At 42.9% G+C, this 22641-nt stretch overlaps 2 protein-coding genes across 3 annotated transcripts in view; both read left to right on the top strand.

Annotated features, from left to right (window-relative positions):
* Positions 1–14112: 14112 nt before the first annotated feature.
* On the top strand, positions 14113–16671 carry LOC109910130 (protocadherin beta-16-like). The gene has a single exon (XM_031797230.1). It carries the CDS (start codon positions 14203–14205, stop codon positions 16669–16671), a length of 2469 nt encoding a protein of 822 aa, XP_031653090.1. The 5' UTR covers positions 14113–14202.
* A 1139-nt stretch (positions 16672–17810) lies between these two features.
* LOC109864681 (protocadherin gamma-C5) overlaps positions 17811–22641 on the top strand; it is a 186029-nt gene continuing 181198 nt past the window's right edge. Inside the window, exon 1 of one of the 2 annotated variants that reach the window (XM_031798539.1) lies at positions 17811–20321. In XM_031798539.1, coding sequence (XP_031654399.1) covers positions 17922–20321 — 2400 coding nt within the window. In that variant the 5' untranslated portion in view covers positions 17811–17921. The remainder of the gene's footprint in view (positions 20322–22641) is intronic. The other variant, XM_031798544.1, reaches the window with a different exon arrangement.

The raw sequence follows: 22641 nt of genomic DNA, 5'->3' as shown, positions 1-22641 counted from the left end.
GGTTTTAAGATGAGATCTACTCAAAATAATGTTCCACTGTTGTTTGATACTTTCACTGGGCATGTGAACATTCCAACTTGTCTCAACATTCCTTTATCAGCCTGTGAACATTCCAACTTGTCTCAACATTCCTTTATCAGCCTGTGAACATACCAACTTGTCTCAACATTCCTTTATCAGCCTGTGAACATTCCAACTTGTCTCAACATTCCTTTATCAGCCTGTGAAGATTGCAACTTGTCTCAACATTCCTTTATCAGCCTGTGAACATTCCAACTTGTCTCAGCATTCCTTTATCAGCCTGTGAACATATACACTACCAGTCAAGAGTTTGGACACACCTACAAATTCAAGGGTTTTTCTTTATTTTTACTATTTTCTACATTGTAGAATAATAGTGAAGACATAAAAAAGATGAAATAACACCTATGGAATCATGTAGTAACTACAAGGTCGACCGATTATGATTTTTCAACGCCGATACCGATACCGATTATTGGAGGGCCAAAAAAAGCCGATACCGATTAATCGGCCGATTTAAAAAATATATATGTTTGTAATAACGACAATTACAACAATACTGAATTAACACTTATTTTAACTTAATATAATACATCAATAAAAATCCATTTGGAGAAGTAAAAGTGCAATATGTGTCATGTAAAAAATCTAACATTTGACTTCCTTGCTTAGAACATGAGAACATATGAAAGTTGGTGGTTCCTTTTAACATGAGACTTCAATATTCCAAGGTAAGAGGTTTTAGGTTGTAGTTAATATAGTATTTATAGGACTATTTCTCTCTATACCATTTGTATTTCATATACCTTTGACTATTGGATGTTCTTATAGGCACTATAGTATTGCCAGTGTAACAGTATAGCTTCCGTCCCTCTCCTCGCCCCTACCTGGGCTCGAATCAGGAACACATCTACAACAGCCACACTCGAAGCAGCATTACCCATCGCTCCACAAAAGCCGCGGCCCTTGTAGAGCAAGGGGAATAACTACTCCAAGTCTCAGAGCGAGTGACGTTTGAAACACTATTAGCGCACACCCAGCTAACTAGCTAGCCATTTCACATCGGTTACACCAGCCATTAGGCTGATAGGCTTGAAGTCATAAACAGCACTGTGCTTGCGAAGAGCTGCTGGCAAAACGCAGAAAGTGCTGTTTGAATGAATGCTTACGAGCCTGCTGCTGCCTACCATCGCTCAGTCAGACTGCTCTATCAAATCATAGACTTAATTAAAACATAATAACACACAGAAATACGAGCCTTTGGTAATTAATATGGTCGAATCCGGAAACTATCATTTCGAAAACAAAACGTTTATTATTTCAGTGAAATACGGAACCGTTCTGTATTTTATCTAACATCCATAAGTCTAAATATTCTTGTTACATTGCACAACCTTCAATGTTATGTCATAATTACATAAAACTCTGGCAAATGAGTTCGCAATGAGCCAGGCAGCCCAAACTGTTGCATATACCCTGACTCTGAGTGCAATGAACGCAAGAGAAATAACACAATTTCACCTGGTTAATATTGCCTGCTAAACTGGATTTATTTTAGCTAAATATGCAGGTTTAAAAATATATACTTCTGTGTATGGATTTTAAGAAAGGCATGGGTGTTTATGGTTAGGTACAGTCGTCCAACGATTGTGCTTTTTTCACAAATGCGGTTTTGTTAAATCATCCCCCAGCGTTGCATCGATTATATGCAACGCAGGAAACGATAGATAAACTAGTAATATCATCAACCATGTGTAGTTATAACTAGTGATTATGATTTATTTATTGTTTTTTATAAGATAAGTTTAATGCTAGCTAGCAACGTACCTTGGCATCTACTGCATTTGCGTAACAGGCAGGCTCCTCATGGGGTGCAATGAGATGCAGGTGGTTAGAGCGTTGGACTAGCTAACTGTAAGGTTGCAAGATTGAATCCCCCGAGCTGACAAGGTGAAAATCTGTCGTTCTGCCCCTGAACAAGGCAGTTAATCCACCGTTCCTAGGCCGCCATTGAAAATAAGAACGTGTTGTTAACTGACTTGCCTAGTTAAATAAAGGTATAAAAAAATGTAATTCGTCAAAATCTGCGCCAAATAATACTGATTTCCGATTGTTATGAAAACTTGAAATCGGCCCTAATTAATCGGCCATTTCGACCTCTAGTAGTAACCAAAAAAGTAGCCATGCTGGCTAAGTGTGCCTTGAATTCCAAATAAATCACTGACAGTGTCACAAGCAAAGCACCCCCATACCATCACACCTCCTCCTTCATGCGTCATGGTGGGAACCACACATGCGGAGATAATTTGTTCACCTACTCTGCTTCTCACAAAGACACGGCAGTTGGAACCAAAATCGCACATTTGGACTCATCAGACCAAAGGACAGATGTCCAATGGTCTAATGTCAATTGCTCATGTTTCTTGGCCCAAGCAAGTTTCTTCTTATTATTGGTGTCCTATATAAAGGTTTCTTTGCAGCAATTTGACCATGAAGACCAGATTCACGCAGTCTCCTCTGAACAGTTGATGTTGAGATGTGTCTGTTATTTGAACTCTGTGAGGCATTTATTTGGGCTGCAATCTGAGGTAGAGTTAAAGTAATGAGGGACTTATTCTTTGCTTCTTTGAGATGTTCTTGACATAATATGGACTTGGTCTTTTATCTTCTGTATACCTACCATACCTGGGTCACAACACAACTGGTTTTTATCCAACGCATTAAATTAACTTTTAACAAGGCACACCTGTTAATTGAAATGCATTCCAGGTGACTACCTCATGAAGCTGGTTGAGAGAATGCCAAGAGTGTGCAAAGCTGTCATCATGGCAAAGGGTGGCTACTTTGAAGAATCTCAAATATAAAATAGATTTAGATTTGTTCAAAACTTTTTTGGTTACTACATGATTCCATATGTGTTATTTCATAGTTGTGATGTCTTCACTACTATTCTACAATGTAGAAAATAGTAAAAATAAAGAAAAACCTTTGAATGAGTAGGTGCGTCTGAACTTTTGACTGGTACTGTATATCTCATACAGCAAGACATATAATGGTGTGAAAAACATAGAAAGATACTTTTTTTGGAGAGGTTACCATACATTATATATAGTACATTTGATCAGGGGCTTGTGGGGAACCATTTTAATACCATCAAACCTTTGCCACCCCAATGTGGACCAACTTTTGGTCTAGACTATGGACTAACTATCTAAAGTGCTCATTTAGAATTCTAAGAATATTCCAATTAGACTGTGATCCATTGACTTGGTTCCCTGATTTCCACAGTGTTAATTATGGGGTTTGGAGCACTTAAGTGTTCCTCCAGCACATTGATAGCTGAGTGATTAATGGCCGTTTATCTAGCAGGAAGCTTTGAAAGATCTGAGAGCTCTTGTCTCTTTTCACGTCTCTTTTCTCTGCTGCCTCTCATCTGAGTCTTTGAGCTGCATACGATGATGTTTGTTGCTCATCTCTCACCCTCCTCTCTCATTTTATCTCTCTGCCTCTGTCTCTTTCACTCCCTCTTCCATTCTGCATCTTGGAGAAGGGAGGGAGCTGGCGGTGAAGAGAGTTCAAGGGTTCACATGTTAATGCCGCCTGCCAAAACAACCCTCTCTCTCACTCTCCCCTCTCTCTCGCTCTCTCTCTCCAGAATAGGAGGTTTCTATGGTTACCACAAATAGGGGAGATGTCTCCATGGCAACAGCCTTATGATAATCTCATTGTGCAGAGGTGGAGGGTGGAAACAGTGGGGGACCAGGAAGGCAGGATGGGCGGGGTTCCTTCTGTCTGACAATGGACTGTCAGAGTTCTCTCTCTCTCTCTCTCTCTCTCTCTCTCTCTCTCTCTCTCTCTCTCACACACACACACACACACACACACACAAACCTTTTCTCTCTCTTGGTGTCTACGTCAATGAGATGAGATGATTCCCCTGAACCCTCCTCCGATCACAGGTACACTGTCAAGACAAACTTCAGCTGCACTGACCCAGCACACCCTGTGTTCCAGAACAACACCAGACAAACATATAGAATCACAGACATCCTGGTCTGCACGCTTGGGAATAGCATCTCAACTCTCCCCAGAGCATTCACAAGGGGGTCCTAGCCTTCTTAATTTCTGCATTTTGTGTTATTTCAACTCTCTCAGTAACACAAACAAACAAACATACAAGCGAGGGGGAGGGAGGAAAGAGTAGCCAGCAGCGTTTGGTCCGTAGAGTAGTGAATCGCTCCAGTTAATGAATATGGATATGCATTGTGGCAGAACTAACAGACCTCGAGCACTACTAGCAATAGACTGCTATACTAACAGGGGTCTCTGGTCTCTCTTCTACACGACTGTGATCTACTTATATGCCATCCACAAAGATAAATAGGAGCCAATTTAGTCCCACACAACATTATGATGAATACTAGGACTGGTTTTGAGAGAAGGAATGTTTTAAAAAAGGCCCTGAGTGACTCCAACCCTTCAGCTCACTGCAAAAAAAAAAAAAGAAGTGACTTAACCCTGAAAACGGAGTGAGGGATTGTGGAGAGGGAGATGAAGGAGTGCTGCTTAACCTGAAGTCAGGACGAGGTAAGCACTGGATGACTGAAATGCAAAAAGCAGGCGAGGTTCTGCGCAGCGCATACTTAAATGACTGGAACACTTCATTTCATCATGGCTACCTCGCTGTCACTCCCACTCCGTTCAATGTAAGAGTTCATTGTTGCTTATTATGGCTTTTAACAGAGTATTTGGGACGTGAATGTATACCGTACCGGGTTGGAGTGTTTGGGTTTGAGGGATTGAGATGTAATGTTTCAGGGGTTAACGGTTTTGGGGGTGTCTGTGGTGGGGTTTGTCATGTGGTGACAGCCAGCTCTCCTGCCGCAGTGACTCGTCAAGAACAACATCCTGCTGAGGGAAGCAAACAGGGTGGGTCGGAGACATGACCACAGCCAAGCAGACGTGGAGATGGATGTCTGTAATAAATCCACTACGCAGTAACAACGCTTGCCAGGGTTGAAATACAGAGTGCCTAAGAGAGTGCGAGAGAGAGATAATGAAAGAGGGGCAGACAGGCATGGAAATTAAGTGACTGACGGTAAACTCACGCCGGGTCTGCGGAGAGGGAGCGGACAAGGACAGCGTCAGTGTGTGCGGTGGGTGTGTGAAGGACGTGAAGCTCAGACAAAGAGCGTTACCATAAAGCCAATCCAAATGGAGTGAGTGTGTGTTTGCGCAGCACTGCTGAAAGACGCAATGTGCACTTTTGATTTTAATAAAGCTCCATAAATATTCCTATGGAGTGTTGCGTCTGTCATTTGCAGTTTTGTCGTTCTTCATATTGAACACTTACAGTATTTCCCTACTCTGTAGCAGAGCAAGGTAGTGTTGCTGACTCACGGAGCTGGCAGTCACACCTGCCTCACAGGACGTGCCAGACAAACGCCATGTCCCCATGCTGCCCACACTACACAAAGCAGGCTACAGCAGCACAGCGCCGTCCATCTCTGATGACCAACCAACCGTCACGGTCACATTCACAGCCACACCGCAGAGGTGCTTTGTGTAGCCTGGCGTGTTTGTGTCGTCTCTTCCGCTCCAGGCTATGTGCCAGACTGTAGCTGGAGGGTCATAAGAGCGAGGGCACAGTGAACAGGGCACAAGAGAGGTATTAAAAGGGCTGATTAGACCAAACAAAATGGCTGCTGACGCTATATTGGCTGCAGTGGCCAGAGAGACTGGTCTAATGAGGAGTCCAGAGACTGCAGGCCTGAAGTTGATCAGATTTGACCATGAGTCCCTGTTCTCTATTCTCTCTCTCTCTCTCATATGTATAGCATAGTCTCCCTCTATAGAAGACATAACATGCTTTCCCACTGGGCACACACTGGTTGAATCAATGTTGTTTCCTCGCCGTTTCAATGAAATTACATCGAACCCAGGTGAAATAGACCTCGAATTGACGTCTGTGCCCAGTGGGTTCTCGGTGTTTCTTCATAGACCTAGATGATTTGGCTATAGAGGCAAATCTGCCTACAACTGAAAAGCCCTTCCTTGCCTTGCACTGAGGAAAATGCGCAGACTATGCGCCCCATGATGCAATGGGTGGACGACGCAACACACGCTTCTATCTCCCGGAAGCAACACTTTACAGTCACACACAAACAAACAGCTTACAGGTTGATAACACGCGTCTGCAATTCTGTATGCAATTTAGATACGCTTTATACCACCAGCATAACACGTTGCAACGCTGTTGTAGTGCACAATTAGTTGGAAGACCGTCTATCGCTCTCATCTGTTTCGTCCACATTGAGTCTTGCTGGCTCGCGCTGTGAGTGAAAGGCGCTATCTGCTGGAGAAACACAGCACACACGGGCCTGGCAGGGATTATTCATTACGTCCTTGCAACCGTGACCAAACGGAAGCAAACGATACCGGGATGGAACTACCTGAATTTGTTTTTTGCGTTTGCGTGCAAAACGTATTATGTTTGGAGTAAACTGTGTCTGGTCCAAAACGTAATGAATAAAAATGCACGTGCCCAAAAATGCACGTTCACACGAGAATAGTCTGATTGAGCCAAATGCAAGTTTAGCAGCGCATGCCCTGACCAGTCCCTTTGGAGAGGGGGTCTATCACGCTAAACTGATTCACAACTTTAATTAACCAAAATATGACCCCAGCATTATTTCCCGATGTGTGCCTATATATCAGATAAACGTGTATGTTACCGTCACGTTCCATTATTTGCAAGCAAGCAGCAATATATAGAATTACACTGTGTTAGCAATCATATTTAACGAGCTTATTTTATCACTGCAGGTTGTTTCCTATTTCCCACTGTCCCTGGATCAGATGCAAGGAGGATGTCGTCATAGATGCCACAGAGAAGAGGTGGGGTGTTATGTATTGATTCCTAGATTGATATAACTGTTGCTGAGGATTAACGGGCGATGGCTAAACCTCGATGTATGCCTATTGGAACATTGAATAAGAGTGGCACGATGCTGAAGCTTCGCGTGTTTGGAACGTTGCCTTACAGAAACCAAAATGTTTAGGCTAAATGTTTTCCCGACGAATATTGTCTAGTCCTCGAAAACCCGAGAAGCGTATGCGAGTTGTTGTTCAGTGTCACTGCATTCAGTGGATCACGTGCATTCAAATACTAAGGCTAATCATTGGGACAACTACAGTCGGTGCCTTCATTTATTCGATGTGTGCAGTTCTAAAATGACTCTCTGCATGCCGCTGTGTAGCATCAGCCACGAGCTACTTTCAATGAATTGCGCAGGCGCGTCTCTTTCCCTCCCTCCCAATCCCCTCTGGACAGCCGACAGTAAATACTATAATGCGAGCGCAGCAATTGTGAACTGCATGTGTGTTAGCCTACACATCGTGTACAACGGTCCGTGTCCGGCTTTTTCCCGTCAGTTAATTTGGTTGACATGCAATATCTTTATAGGTTGGGATTTAGCTCGTTTTAATCCACCATCTCTCTGTCACTACATTGGGCCTGGAATGGCAGCATTCTGTGGTATTCAGTGTCCAGGTTGGAAAACGAGGTTATTTGCTGACATGGGGACGAGAAGAGGAAGCGTGAGAGTATTTCTAGCTCTTCCCTTTGTGACCGCTGTCCATGGTGCTGAAACATGCTGAAACATGTTGCTCTGTGTAAACATTGGCTTTGTTAATACAGATAAAGGCTTAGCAGATACGAAAAATATTTATCTGGCTTAAAGAGAAGGAATATAATATCTATTGTTTACAGGAAACTCATTCAACAATTTTAGATGAAGTAGTGTGGAAAAAAGGACTGTGGGGTGGGGGATATACTTATCCCATGGGCAAAAAAACTCAAAAGGGGTGATGATATTAATTAACAGTATTTAAAAATAAAAATGTTATTATTATTTCATCTTTATTTAACCAGGTAGGCTAGTTGAGAATAAGTTCTCATTTATACCTGCGACCTGGCCAAGATAAAGCAAAGCAAACAACAACACAGAGTTACACATGGAATAAACAAGCGTACAGTCAATAACACAATATAAAAAAGGAAGTCTATATACAGTGTATGAACATGGCAGGAGGTAAGGCAATAAATAGGCCATAGTAGTGTAGTAATTACACTTGAGCAAATTAACACTGGAGTGATAGATGAGCAGATGAGGATGTGCAAGTAGAAATACTGGTGTGCAAAAGAGCAGAAAAGTAAATAAAAACAGTATGGGGATGATGTAGGTAGATTGGATGGTATATTTACAGATGGGTTATGTACAGCTGCAGCGATTGTTTAGCTGCTCTGATAGCTGATGTTTAAAGTAGCGAGGGAAATATAAGTCTCCAGCTTCAGCGATTTTTGCAATTCGTTCCAGTCATTGGCAGCAGAGAACTGGAAGGAAAGGCGGCCAAAGGAGGTGTTGGCTTTGGGGATGACCAGTGAGACATACCTGCTGGAGCGCGTGCTACAGGTGTGTGTTGTTATCGTGACCAGTGAGCTGATATAAGGCAGAGCTTTACCTAGCATAGACTTATAGATGACCTGGAGCCAGTGGGTCTGGCAATGAATATGTAGCGAGGGCCAGCCGACTAGAGCATACAGGTCACAGTGGTGGTTGGTATATGGGGCTTTGGTGACAAAACCCGATGGCACTGTGATAGACTGCATCCAGTTTGCTGAGTAGAGTATTGGAAGCTATTTTGTAAATGACATCGCCGAAGTCGAGGATCGGTAGAATATTACCAGGGTATGTTTGGCGGCGTGGGTGATCCAAATGTGCAAATTATCCAAACATATCCGCAAGGTAGATGGATGATTTTAAATATGTTATTGGACCATTAACAGATATGGTTCATTAACCTTTACGGACCAAATAATGATGATCCACGATTCATTGAATATATATATATAATAAATGATCAACCCTACAAGCAATACAAGACTCTATTATTATGGTGTGATATTATAATACTGTTTAAAATACCTCAATGGACCTCAAAGAAAATCACACTACAAACTATCACCCTCCATGCTCTTAAGGAAAACACAAATGTCATGGATATATTGGAACTAGTGGATATATGGAGACTTAAATATCCTTACCTAGTGGGATACACATGGCGGAGGCTCAATCAAGCTAGTTTTGACTACTTTCTTATGTCATTCTCGTTGGCACCAAAAGTTTAAAAAGTGTTGATATGGGACGGTCGGACAATCAGATAATTAGAATATACATTGCTCGTACTGAATTTCCATGCGGGTGAGGATATAGGAAATGTAATCAATGACTAGGACAGGGGGGAAAGCACCAAATTATGTATATATCTTCAACACAGAAATGCTACCAAAAAGAATTGACTGAAACGTGTTAGAAATGACGGAGTCACCCATGATTCACCAAACTATATGTTGAAAGAAGAAGCAAAGTACTTTAAGCATGTTTTCGTTTCAGTCTCATAAATCTCCTCTAACCGAAGCTAATTGTATGGATTTTTTTGTTCTATTAATGAGATAAAATGAACATCTGTACAGAAAGACTCAAATGAAAGCCAAATTACAGAAGAGGAACTTCTTGATGCATTTAAAGCTTTTAAGTCCAGGAAAACTCCATGGCTGGGTGGACCGTTATTAGCATGTTTTAAACACTCCTATGAAAATGGTAGATTATCGGACACTCAACGAGGTCTGATTTCATTATTCCTGAAACAGGATATAAGTGGTAAATATAAACATCCAGTCCGTTTAAATATCCAGGGCTGAAAAACGAAATACACTTAAATACACACTACCGTTCAAAAGTTTGGGGTCACTTAGAAATGTAAATAAAGAAAAACACATTTTGTCGTCCATTAAAATAACAATACATTGATCAGAAATACAGTGTCGACATTGTTAATGTTGTAAATGACTATTGTAGCTGGAAACGGCTGGTTTTTAAAGGAATATCTACATAGGCGTATATGGGGGATTGGAAGTGATGCAGACAATTACGTTAATGGAAGCTACAATCTATCTGCAATTTTAAAGCTGACCTACCCCGTAAAAAATATATATAAATTCGATAAATAAACAATGATTTGAGTAGACATATACAGATAAATACATATAATTTATCCTGCATGTGTTTCAATAACGAGTGCGTAAATGTTTCCTGCATGCTGAGCAGTGTCATGTAAGTTTAATATGTAATTTCTTAAGGTTTCTCTAAGTGTCACTGTTCACCAGCTAAGGTTGAATATGTACCACAGCTCTCCTCCCACTGCTGTCATATTCAGAGCTCAGGGTTTGCCACTGATGCAGAAAACCGTGGAAACAATCAGATTGCTCATTCTCTTGGTATACATTTTGGCGTGACTTTAATCAAAACATATCTCAGCCTGTGGAATATTATCATACTTCAAGTGATCTAAATGTACGGCTATTTCTCCACCGTTTTCTAAGGATAGGATGCAAAGGATTCTTGGTGACCGGCCTGGTCGGCTGCGTTGCTTTCTTTCTTATGACGTTGCAGTCCGCCTATGGAGACGTGAGTTATTCTTTTCCGGAGAAGATGAAAGGCGGATCTGTTATTGGAAATATAGCCAGGAATCTCGGGCTAGAGGCGAGAAGACTGTCCACTTTTAAGGCCCGTATTGATACCGAAGGGAGCGGTAAACATTATTGTGACAATCTGAGTACTGGGGATTTTTGATTGTTGCGGAGAGGATCGAGAGAGAGGGGCTTTGTGGCAAGAATACTTTTTGCGCTTTCAAAACAGGAACTTGTGTTAGAGAATCCTTTGGAGCTGCAACGATTAGTCTTCATGCTCAATGTATTAATGATAACTCTCCACAATTTAATGAGGAGTTGATTCAATTTGAAATAGCAGGATCGGCAGATGTTTCAATTGAAAATAACATTGCATTTGCTATGGATCATAAAACTGGAGAAATAAGAGTTTGGGTCAGTTGATTATGAAGAGGAGTCGTCATATGAAATGCAGATCGGTGCCAAGGATTGGTTAGGGTCAGCATCATAGGCAACGTTGATAATACAAGTAACTGATGTAAATGGCAATGCCCTTGTGATATATCTAAAATCTCTGACTAACCCCATTCCTGACAACGCGTCACCTGGCACAGAGGTGGGCATCATTAACGTGCAGGATAGAGACTCTGAGAATAACCGTCAGGTCCACTGCTCCATTCAGCAAAGCGTTCCTTGCTTCTACATCTGTATTGCTTGCTGTTTGGGGTTTTAGGCTGGGTTTCTGTACAGCACTTTGTGACATCAGCTGATGTGAAAGGGGCTATATAAACACATTTGATTGATTGATTAAGCTGGTGCCATCAATCAAAAACGACTATTCTCTGGTGACCACGGCTCTCCACCCTCTGTCCTCCTCTAAAACTTAAACGTATCTGATCATCGGGCTAGTGTCCGTCTTCACCTTTTTACTTACCTTCATTATTGTCATCCTGGCCGCAGGGGAAAGCCCCGACTTTTGTTTGATGGAGTGGTCACCATCCCCAGCGCATACCTCCCTCCAAACAACACAGAGGTGGATGGCACCGGAACTCTCCGCAGCGCCTACCATTTTTTGCGCGTACCTGACGACGGAGCCACGCACAAGTGTACGGTCTTCCACTGACAACACGCTGCCCGCAGATCAGACTCTGAGAAAAACTCCAGCAAACTTTTCTGAAGAACTTGATGACACTGATGGGTCCCCGAAGGTAGGCCTTTATTGTAAATAAAAAAGAAACTACATTTCTTTTCATAATTTAATGGAATAGAGCTATATTGTTATACAATTACAGGTAAGATGCTTTATAACATTTTCCTGGATAAAATCACCGTTCCCCGTGACTATGTCAATGCAGAATGTCTATTTAGCTGACTAGTTTGTTCCCCAGGTTAGATGTAATCTCGTTATGTGGTTTGATTTGTGACGGCGTTTGTACTGTTTGGGATTGATTTATTGGATTTTTCACCTTCACGCAGCGCAGTTTTGATTTCACAGGAAATGTGTTGATATAAGAGTTTTTGGCACTGTTGGAGTCTAAGCTTATTTGAAATGAGGTTATAAAAGAGAGAAATCAAAAGTATGTGGACACCTGATTGTCAAACATAATTCCAAAATCATGGGCATTAATATGGAGTTGGTCCCCCCTTTGCTGCTAAAACAGAAATAACTATTATGGGAAGGCTTTCCACTAGATGTTGGAACATTGCTGCAGGAACTTGCTTCCATTCAGCCACAAGAGCATTAGTGAGGTTGGGCACTGGTGTTTGGTGATTAGGCCTGGCTCGCAGTCTGTGTTCCAATTCATCCAAGGGGTGTTCGATGGGGTTGAGGTAAGGGCTCTGTGCAGGCCAGTCAAGTTCTTCCACACCTATCTCGACAAACCATTTCTGTATGAACATCACTTTGTGCATGGGGGCATTGTCATGCCGAAACAGGAAAGGGCCTTCCCCAAACTATTGCCACAAAGTTGGAAGCACATAATCGTCTAGAATGTCATTGTATGCTGTAGCATTAAGATTTCCCTTCACTGGAACTAAGAGGCCTATCCCGAACCATGAAAACCATTCCTCTTACACCAAACTTTACAGTAGGCATTGGGGCACGTAGCGTTCAAATTGCATACGCCAAACCCAGATTTATCCGTCGGACTGCCACTGATCCAGAGTCCAATGGCGGCAAGTATTTACACCACTCCAGCCGATGCTTCGCATTCCGCATGGTGATCTTAGGCTTGTGTGCGCGGCTGCTCGGCCAAGGAAAACCATTTAATGAAGCTCGAGACGAACAGTTCTTGTGCTGTTGTTGCTTCCAGAGGCAGTTTGGAACTTGGTAGTGAGTGTTGCAACCGAGGACAGACGATTTTTACGTGCTACACATTTCAGCACTCTGCGGTCCCTTTCTGTGAGCTTGTGTGGCCTACCAATTCGCGGCTGAGCTGTTGTTACTCCTAGAAGTTTCTACTTCACAATAACAGCACTTACTGTTGACAGCGACAGCTCTAGCAGGTCAGAAATTTGACGAACTGACTTGTTGGAAAGGTAGTGTCCTGTGACTGTGCCACACTGAAAGACACTGAGCTCTTCAGTAAGGTCATTCTACTGCCAATGTTTGTCTATGGAGATCGCATGGCTGTTGGCTCGACGTTTTACACCCGTCAGCAACGGGTGTGCCTGAAATAGCCGAATCCACTAATTTGAAGGTGTGTCCACATACTTTTGTATATATTGTGTATATACACAGCGTAGGCCTAATCAGCGATACAATGTGATGCTTCAAACACACCGACAATGCATTTTGCGCAAAATAGTACGCAGCATCATCTGGCTATGTATGCAACAAAAGTTCAACATTCACCTTCTGCTACCATTTCTGTCAAGCCGTCTACGCATACAGTTTAACGCATACGTTCGATAAATCCAACGTATGCACCACAACGAACGCACTGCAACGCAATGCTACAAGGCAAACGCAGCGTTTAATTGGAAATGAATGTAATTTTGGTGTACCAAAATGCCCACCCTTTCGGTGTGTTCGAAGCGTGAGAGTGTCTGGCGTGCAGCGGCCTCGCTGAGTTCCTGTCCATGATGTTCAAATCTCATACAATCCATTTTTAAGCCAGTGGGGTTTACTCAATGATTGTGGACTCTTAGGACTTTTTTTTCACATTCTCTGCTTTTGTGTATGAAATTGTACTCGCTGAAGGACCAGCACTATAAATGGCATAAATCTAATATTTGCATTGTAGCTCATATTAAATGCCCGATCGCAGATGCGTTCCATTTTGTAATGCATTAATAATGCCAGATCCTAACTCATATCAACATAGTCCGGTTGATTGACAATTCTGGATGTTTTTGTGGTTTTATATGCTGTTCTTTTCTTTGGTCATTTCCAGTAGTTTCCCGATCAATTCAGCCAAGGCTATAGGCATTTTTGAACGATAATATGTGTAATATCTGAAGGGTACTCACTGTGTCGCTATTCACGAGCTATGTTTTTTATAGATCCAGTTCTCCACCCACTTGTGTTGTTACAAGGCTCGGGTGCCATTCAGCCGCGGAAGAGGTTGGAAACGGTCAGATTGCGTGCACATGTTGAGAACGTCATTTTGATCAAACTGTATGTTTTTTTTGTGGAATACTATTTGTTAAAAGTGTACTATCTTAATTATATGGTGTGTTCACGTTTTAATCCCGTAATGGGACACAAAGGATTTTCGGTGGCACTGGTCGGCTGCGTTGCTTTCTTTCTTATGACGTTGCAGTCCGCCTATGGAGACGTGAGCTATTCTTTTCCGGAGGAGATGAAACGCGGGTCTGTGATTGGAAATCTAGCCAAAGATCTCGGGCTGGAGGCGAGCAGACTGTCTGCTCGCAAGGGCCGTATTGATACCGAAGGGAACCGTAAACGTTATTGTGACATTAATCTGACCACCGGAGATCTTATTGTTGCGGAAAGGATTGACAGAGAGGGGCTTTGTGGCAAGAAGGCTTCGTGCGTTTTAAATCAGGAACTTGTGTTGGAGAATCCTTTGGAGCTGCAACGTATTAGTCTTCATGTTCAAGATATAAATGATAATTCCCCTCAATTTAACGAGCACATGATAGATATGGAAATAAGCGAATCGGCATCTAAAGGCGCTCGTTTCTTATTAGGGGAGGCCCATGACGCAGACATAGGACACAACTCAGTCCAAACATACACGCTAGAAAGGAATGACAATTTCGTGTTGATTGTTGACAGTAACAGTGTTGAGCTTGTTCTAGAGAAAGAGCTCGATCGAGAACAAAAGAAGGATCTCAAATTATTACTCACGACGATGGATGGCGGCACTCCGCAAAGATCAGGTACTGTGGTCATACACGTCACTGTACTGGATGCTAACGATAACGCTCCAGTGTTTAGCCAGTCCGTCTATAAAGCCAGTCTCCAGGAAAACGCTCCTTTAGATACTGTAGTGGTTACAGTAAGTGCTACAGATGCAGATGAGGGCGTGAATGGAGAGATGGCTTATGATTTCGATCACATTTCAGATGAGGATAAGACAGTATTTTCCATGGACCGTAAGACAGGAATAATTAAAGTTATCGGCGCTGTTGACTTTGAAGACGTTCCGTCGTTTGAACTGCGCATTAAAGCGAAGGATGGTTTAGGCTTAGCCTCATATGCCAAAGTGATAATAGAAATTACTGACATAAATGACAACGCCCCTGTAATATATCTAAAATCTTTGACTAACCCCATACCTGAGAACGCGTCACCTGGCACAGAGGTGGGCATCATTAACGTGCAGGATAGAGACTCTGAAAATAACCGACAGGTCCGTTGCTCCTTTCAGCAAAACGTTCCTTTTAAGCTGGTACCATCCATCAAAAACTACTATTCTCTGGTGACCACGGGCGAACTGGACCGTGAACTAGTGTCTGATTACAACATAACCATCACCGCCACCGACGAGGGCTCTCCGCCTCTGTCCTCCTCTAAAACCGTTCAGTTCTCTGTAGCTGACGTGAACGACAACCCACCTGTGTTTGAGGAACAGTCCTATAGTGCCCACGTGACTGAAAATAACCAACCTGGTTCCTCCGTGTGTTCCGTTACTGCACGAGACCCAGACTGGAGACAGAATGGCACAGTGATTTATTCCCTTTTACCCGGCGAGATGAACGGTGTCCCGGTGTCCTCATTGTTATCCGTTAACGGAGACACTGGGATGATCCACGCTGTGAGGTCGTTTGATTATGAACAGTTCAGGAGCTTTAAAGTCCAGGTGATGGCCAGAGACAATGGTTCTCCTCCGCTCAGCAGCAACGTCACCGTCAGTGTGTTCATAACAGATGTGAATGACAACTCTCCTCAGATACTATACCCCGCCCCTGAGGGGAACTCTTTCATGACCGAGCTGGTCCTCAAAGCTGCTCACGGGGGCTCTCTGATTTCCAAGGTGATAGCGGTAGACGCGGACTCCGGCCAGAACGCCTGGCTGTCCTATCATATAGTCAAATCCACTGATCCGGGACTTTTCACTATTGGTCTCCACAGCGGAGAGATCAGGACACAGCGGGACATTTCTGAATCTGACAGCATGAAACAGAACCTTATTGTGTCAGTAAAAGATAACGGAAAGCCCTCTCTCTCTGCGACCTGTGCAATGTATTTAGTGATTTCTGACAACTTGGCTGAAGTGCCAGAACTGAAAGATGTATCTTATGATGAGAGCAATTCCAAACTCACCTCTTATCTGATCATCGCGCTGGTGTCCGTCTCCACCTTTTTCCTTACCTTCATTGTTGTCATCCTGGTCGTGAGTTTTTGCCGCAGGAGAAAGCCCAGACTGATGTTTGACGGAGCGGTCACCATCCCAAGTGCGTATCTCCCTCCAAACTACGCAGATGTGGATGGTGCCGGAACTCTCCGCAGCACCTACAATTATGACGCCTACCTGACGACGGGTTCACGCACAAGTGACTTCAAGTTTGTCACATCTTACATTGACAACACCCTGCCTGCGGATCAGACTCTGAGAAGAACTCCAACAGACTTTGCTGAAGAACTTGATGATTCTGATGGGTCCTCACAGGTAGGCTTGAACTGTAAATACATATCAACTATAGATTTGATTGTATTTATCATAGAATAGATGCCCATCTTTTTGTACAATTACAGTTAACCAGCTTTGTACAATAACGCTTTTTTTATGGAGAAAATCATGTAGCCTATTGAACCGGAGTGTGTGAATACCACAGCTTGTCTATAAGGCAACCTGTTCATGCTTTACGTTTGATACAATTTGCATTGTATTTATGATTTATGTATTTATGATGATTGAAATCCCCTCACAGTTGAAAGGGAAAATATTGATGCTACTGGTTTGAGTTGTGTGGGTTTGAGTATGCGGTTTGATTTGTGATTGGTTATGTTTGTGATTGTTCTTTGACATACACGCTGCACATGTGTTGAGGTTAAATGTGTTACTATTAGGAGTTTGGCCTGATGGAGTGGAGGCCATTTTGGGAAGGGGTTACAAAAAACAAATACTTTATGTACAGAGCTATTAAGACAGTGACGAGGGAGGTGGCGTGATAGGGTCTGAAGGGCAGCAGCATTGCTGTGCCACTCTCCATGGTGCTGAAATCCCATTTGTAGCTAGCAGGGTATACTTTTTACTTTATCACTGTAATTGCTTTAATTCATTGCCATACTCTCCGTTTTTGTATACATTGCATTGATGAGTGTTCACCAAAATAGCAGCGTTAAACATCTAATGGTTGCAACGTACAGCTATAGCCTACCTAAACGCAGATGCCTTCCCCTCTGTAACCTATTTCTTCTAGCTAATCTTAACTCATGAAAATAGTATGCTGATGCTTCTATTGCCCTAATTCATGCTCTAGGTGTTTTATTTCCGTTTCCTGTGTTTCCTTTTGGTTATTTCCATAAGCTTCCGGTGATTTTCCCCCGGAATATTTACAGTAAACAATCATTCAGACGGCTATTTATCCAAACACAGCTGGTGAACAATGACAGAGTGAGTAGGTCTACTGTTTACACATTACACATTAACAAACATTATTCTAGATCTATATTTGGTGACATGTAGAATCTACATTTCGTGAAATATAGATTTAGAAGAATGTTAATATGTGTAATATCTAACGAGTACTCGCTGTGTCGCTGTTCACCAGCTGCGTTTGGGTAGAGCCAGTTCTCCACCCACTGGTGGTGTTACAAGACTCGGATCCCATTTAGCTGCGGAAAAGATTGGAGACGGTCAGACTTCTGGCACATTTTGTGGATATTGTTTAGATCATACTGAATATTTTGTGGAATACGATTTCTTTACATTGTAATATTTAGACTTGCTGGTATTTCAACGTTTTTAATGCCAGGATGGGGCACAAAGGAATATTGGTGACAGGCCTGGTCTACTGCGTTGCTCTCTTTCTTCTTACTCTGCATTCCGTGTATGGAGACGTGAGCTATTCTTTTCCGGAGGAGATGGAACGCGGATCTGTGATTGGGAATATAGCCAAGGATCTCGGCATCGATGTTCGCAGACTGTCCGCCCGTAAGGCTCGTATAGATCCAGAAGGGAACCGTAAACGTTATTGTGACATAAATCTGAGTACCGGGGAATTTATTGTTGCCGAGAGGAATGACAGAGAGGGGCTTTGTGGAGAGAAGGTTTCATGTGCTCTAAAATTCGAATTTGTGCTTGAAGATCCACTTGAGTTGCACCGAGTCACATTGCAAATTCAGGATGTTAACGATAACACGCCTATCTTCCCAAAGGAGTCTATCAAGCTCGAAATTAGTGAGTTGGCTGTCAAAGGCGCTCGCTTTCGTGTGAATGCTGCCCACGACGCAGATATAGGACAAAACGCAGTGCAAAACTACATGTTACAAAGGAATGACCATTTTCTGCTGAATGTTCAAACCAATACGGTCGGCAGTAAATACGGTGAGTTGGTACTAGATAAAGAATTAGACCGCGAGGAGCAGCGGGAGTTAAAATTATTGCTAACAGCAATAGATGGCGGCACTCCGCAGAGATCAGGTACTGTAGTCATACACGTCACTGTACTGGATGCTAACGATAATGCCCCAGTGTTTAGCCAGGCCGTCTATAAAGCCAGTCTGCCTGAAAACTCTCCTTTAGGTACTGTAGTGGTTACAGTAAGTGCTACAGATGCAGACGAGGGAGTGAATGGGGAAGTGACGTATGAATTCAGTCGCATATCTGACATAGCCAGAAAAATATTTGCATTAGATCAGACAACTGGAGAAATTAGACTAATAGGAGAAATAGATTTCGAAGAAGAAGCTAAACATGAAATCATTATTGAAGGGAAAGATGGTTACGGTCTTTCATCTGACACTAAAGTGATAATAGACATTACAGATATAAATGACAACGCCCCTGTAATATATCTGAAATCTCTGAGTAACCCCATACTTGAGAACGCGTCACCTGGCACAGAGGTGGGCATCATTAACGTGCAGGATAGAGACTCTGAGAATAACCGACAGGTCCACTGCTCCATTCAGCAAAACGTTCCTTTTAATCTGGTGCCATCCATCAAAAACTACTATTCTCTGGTGACCACGGGCGAACTGGACCGTGAACTAGTGTCTGATTACAACATAACCATCACCGCCACCGACGAGGGCTCTCCACCTCTGTCCTCCTCTAAAACCGTTCAGTTATCTGTAGCTGACGTCAACGACAACCCACCTGTGTTTGAGGAACAGTCCTATAGCGCCCACGTGACTGAAAATAACCAACCAGGCTCCTCATTGTGTTCCGTTACTGCTCGAGACCCAGACTGGAGACAGAATGGCACAGTGATTTACTCTCTCTTACCTGGTGAGGCGAACGGTGTCCCGGTGTCCTCGTTCTTATCCGTTAACGGAGACACGGGGGTGATCCACGCTGTGAGGTCGTTTGATTATGAACAATTCAGGAGCTTTAAAGTCCACGTGATGGCCAGGGACAACGGTTCTCCTCCGCTCAGCAGAAACGTCACCGTCAGTGTGTTCATAACAGATGTGAATGACAATTCTCCTCAGATACTATATCCCGCTCCGGAGGGGAACTCCTTCATGACCGAGCTGGTCCCCAAAGCTGCACACGGGGGCTCTCTTGTTTCCAAGGTGATAGCGGTGGACGCGGACTCCGGCCAGAACGCCTGGCTGTCCTATCATATAGTCAAATCCACTGATCCAGGACTTTTCACTATTGGTCTCCACAGCGGAGAAATCAGGACACAGCGGGACATTTCTGAATCTGACAACATGAAACAGAACCTTATTGTGGCAGTGAAAGATAACGGACAGCCCTATCTCTCTGCGACCTGTGCAATGTATTTGGTGATTTCTGATAACTTGGCTGAAGTGCCAGAATTGAAAGATATATCCTATGATGATAGTAATTCCAAACTCACCTCTTATCTGATCATCGCGCTGGTGTCCGTCTCCACTTTTTTCCTCACCTTCATTATTGTCATCCTGGCCGTGAGATTTTGCCACCATAAAAAGCCTAGACTGTTGTTTGACGGAGCGGTCGCTATTCCCAGTGCTTATCTCCCTCCAAACTACGCAGATGTGGATGGAGCAGGAACTCTCCGCAGCACTTACAATTATGACGCCTACCTGACGACCGGATCACGCACTAGTGACTTCAAGTTCGTCAGATCCTACAATGACCACACGCTGCCCGCGGATCAGACTCTGAGAAAAACTCCAACAGACTTTTTTGAAGAACATGACGATTCTGAGGGATCAGCCGAGGTAGGCCTTTCCTGCAAATAGAAATTGAGGAGATTTGCTTTGATGTTTTAAGAATATTATATCACAGCAAGTTCTTTACAAAGAGAGATGAAATGCAGCTATTTAATGTCTTTCATTTCAAAGAGATACATCTTATTGATGTTGAAATGTTTGTGTTGTGACCGATTTATTGTGATAGATTGGCTGGACACTTGTGCAGCATGTACGCTGGTTGGTAGTTAGGTAGCCTATTGTGGTACAGTTTACATGTAGAGCTGTTTGTATATAATCATTTAGCGAACAGTGATGAGTGATGAGATAATCAGCTATAACTCATCAGTTAAAAACAGCAGCAACTCTGAACGAGTAGTGCTATCCGAGATCCTTGGGGCGTCCCTAACCATTACCCTTATCTAACCCTAACCCGTATCTAACCCAAACCCTAACCATAACTATAACACTTATCTAACCCTAAGCTTAACCCTTACCGTAAACACTTTAAACATGAAATTCCATGTGGTAGTGACGTCCCAATGAATCTACATAGCAAGGACCAACTCTGAACTAAGTGTGGCTGTCCGAGGTGCTGAAATCATGTATTCAAAAAGCGGTAAGACTAACTAGTCATTATTGATTGAAAGTTATCACTTTGTTTACGTCACTATTTTTTCAGATTTTACAGTCCTGAAATGCTACGTTGCGTTCTTTCTTCTCATGCTGCACTCTGCCTATGGAAGTGTGAGCTATTCTTACCCGGAGGAGATGAAACGCTGACCTGGCGAGCAGACTGTCTGGTCATAAGGCCCGTATTGATACCGAAGCGAACCAATAAAGTTATTGAGACATTAAAGTAGCAATCAGCAGTTGCTAAATACATTTTTGACTGCTACGTTAATGATGTGTACCCATTGATTGTTGAAGAATATATCTTATAAATGCCTCATGAGCTTAGTTCAACTGTCGTTCCCCAGTCAGAACCCCAAATATAAGACATGGGTTTACTCTATTGTTTGTAAACAAAGAACATGTAAACAAGCGCTATACAGCCTCAAAACATGGTTAAAATGATAATGTTGTACCTTGGATGATTAGTCCTTGCATCCATAGTTCTGTCTGGAATTGAGAGGGGTTAGATTTCCCCAGCTCCATCCCTCAGCTTTTTACCAAGCCAGGGACGGGTGTACGCTACGTTATTGTTTATACTTCTTATTTCCGCTTTAATCTGAGTACCGTGGAATTGATTGTTGCCGACAGGCTTGACAGAGATGGACTTTGTGGGAAGCAGGGTTCGCTCGTTTTTAAAACAGGATGTTGAAGATATTAATGATAATTGGCCACAATTGAAAAACGACATAATTACAATTTAGATAATCTGCGATTATAGTTGCGCATTTTTCATTAGATGAGGCCCACGATGCAGATATCGAATAGAATGGGGTCCAGAGCTATACAATGCAAGCAAATGGCCATTTTGTTTTGAGCATTTATGCGACAAGTGGTGGACGCAAATACTGTGAATTAATCTTAGACAAAGTGTTAGACCTTGAACAGCAGCAGGAGATACAATTATTATTGGCAGCTGTAGATGGTGGCATTCTGCAAAGATAAGGTACTGTTGTTCTACACGCCACTGTACTGGATGCTAACGATAATGCCCCAGTGTTTATCCAGGCCGTCTATGAAGCCCGTCTGCCTGAAAACCCTCCTTTAGATACCGTAGTTACAGTGAGTGCTACATATGTAGATGAGGGAGGAAATGGTGGAGAGACTTACGACTTTGACCAAGTTTCAGAGGAGAATGTTGAACTACTCTCGTTTGATCCTAAGAAAGAGGAAATAAGGGTTGTTGGGTCAGTTGATTATGAAGAGGGGTCGTCATATGACATGCAAATTAGAGCCATGGATGGGCCTGGGTTAACTTCATATTCTGTATTAATTATAGAAATAACCGACATAAATGACAACGCCCCTGTAAAATATCTAAAATATCTGAGTAACCCCATTCCTGAGAACACGTCACCTGGCACAGAGGTGGGCATCATTAACGTGCAGGATAGAGACTCTGAGAATAAGCGACAGGTCCACTGCTCCATTCGGCAAAACGTTCCTTTTAATCTGGTGCCATCCATCAAAAACTACTATTCTCTGGTGACCACGGGCGAACTGGACCGTGAACTAGTGTCTGATTACAACATTTCCAATCACTGCCACCGACGAGGGCTCTCCACCTCTGTCCTCCCCACAGATTTTGCTGAAGATATTGATGACTGATGGGTCTCCAAAGGGAGACCTTACTGTAAATAGAAATAATCTACACTTGGTTTCATAATGTTATGCAATA

This window comes from Oncorhynchus kisutch, linkage group LG19, assembly GCF_002021735.2.
Source record: "Oncorhynchus kisutch isolate 150728-3 linkage group LG19, Okis_V2, whole genome shotgun sequence".
Taxonomy (NCBI): Eukaryota; Metazoa; Chordata; class Actinopteri; order Salmoniformes; family Salmonidae; genus Oncorhynchus; species Oncorhynchus kisutch.
Note: the sequence above shows the minus strand (reverse complement) of the source record. Positions and strands in the feature narration are given on the sequence as shown.

What these genes read in the sequence shown, in the direction of transcription:
- LOC109910130 (XM_031797230.1), top strand. Translation starts at nt 14,203, where the DNA reads ATGGTGTGTTCACGTTTTAATCCCGTAATGGGACACAAAGGATTTTCG.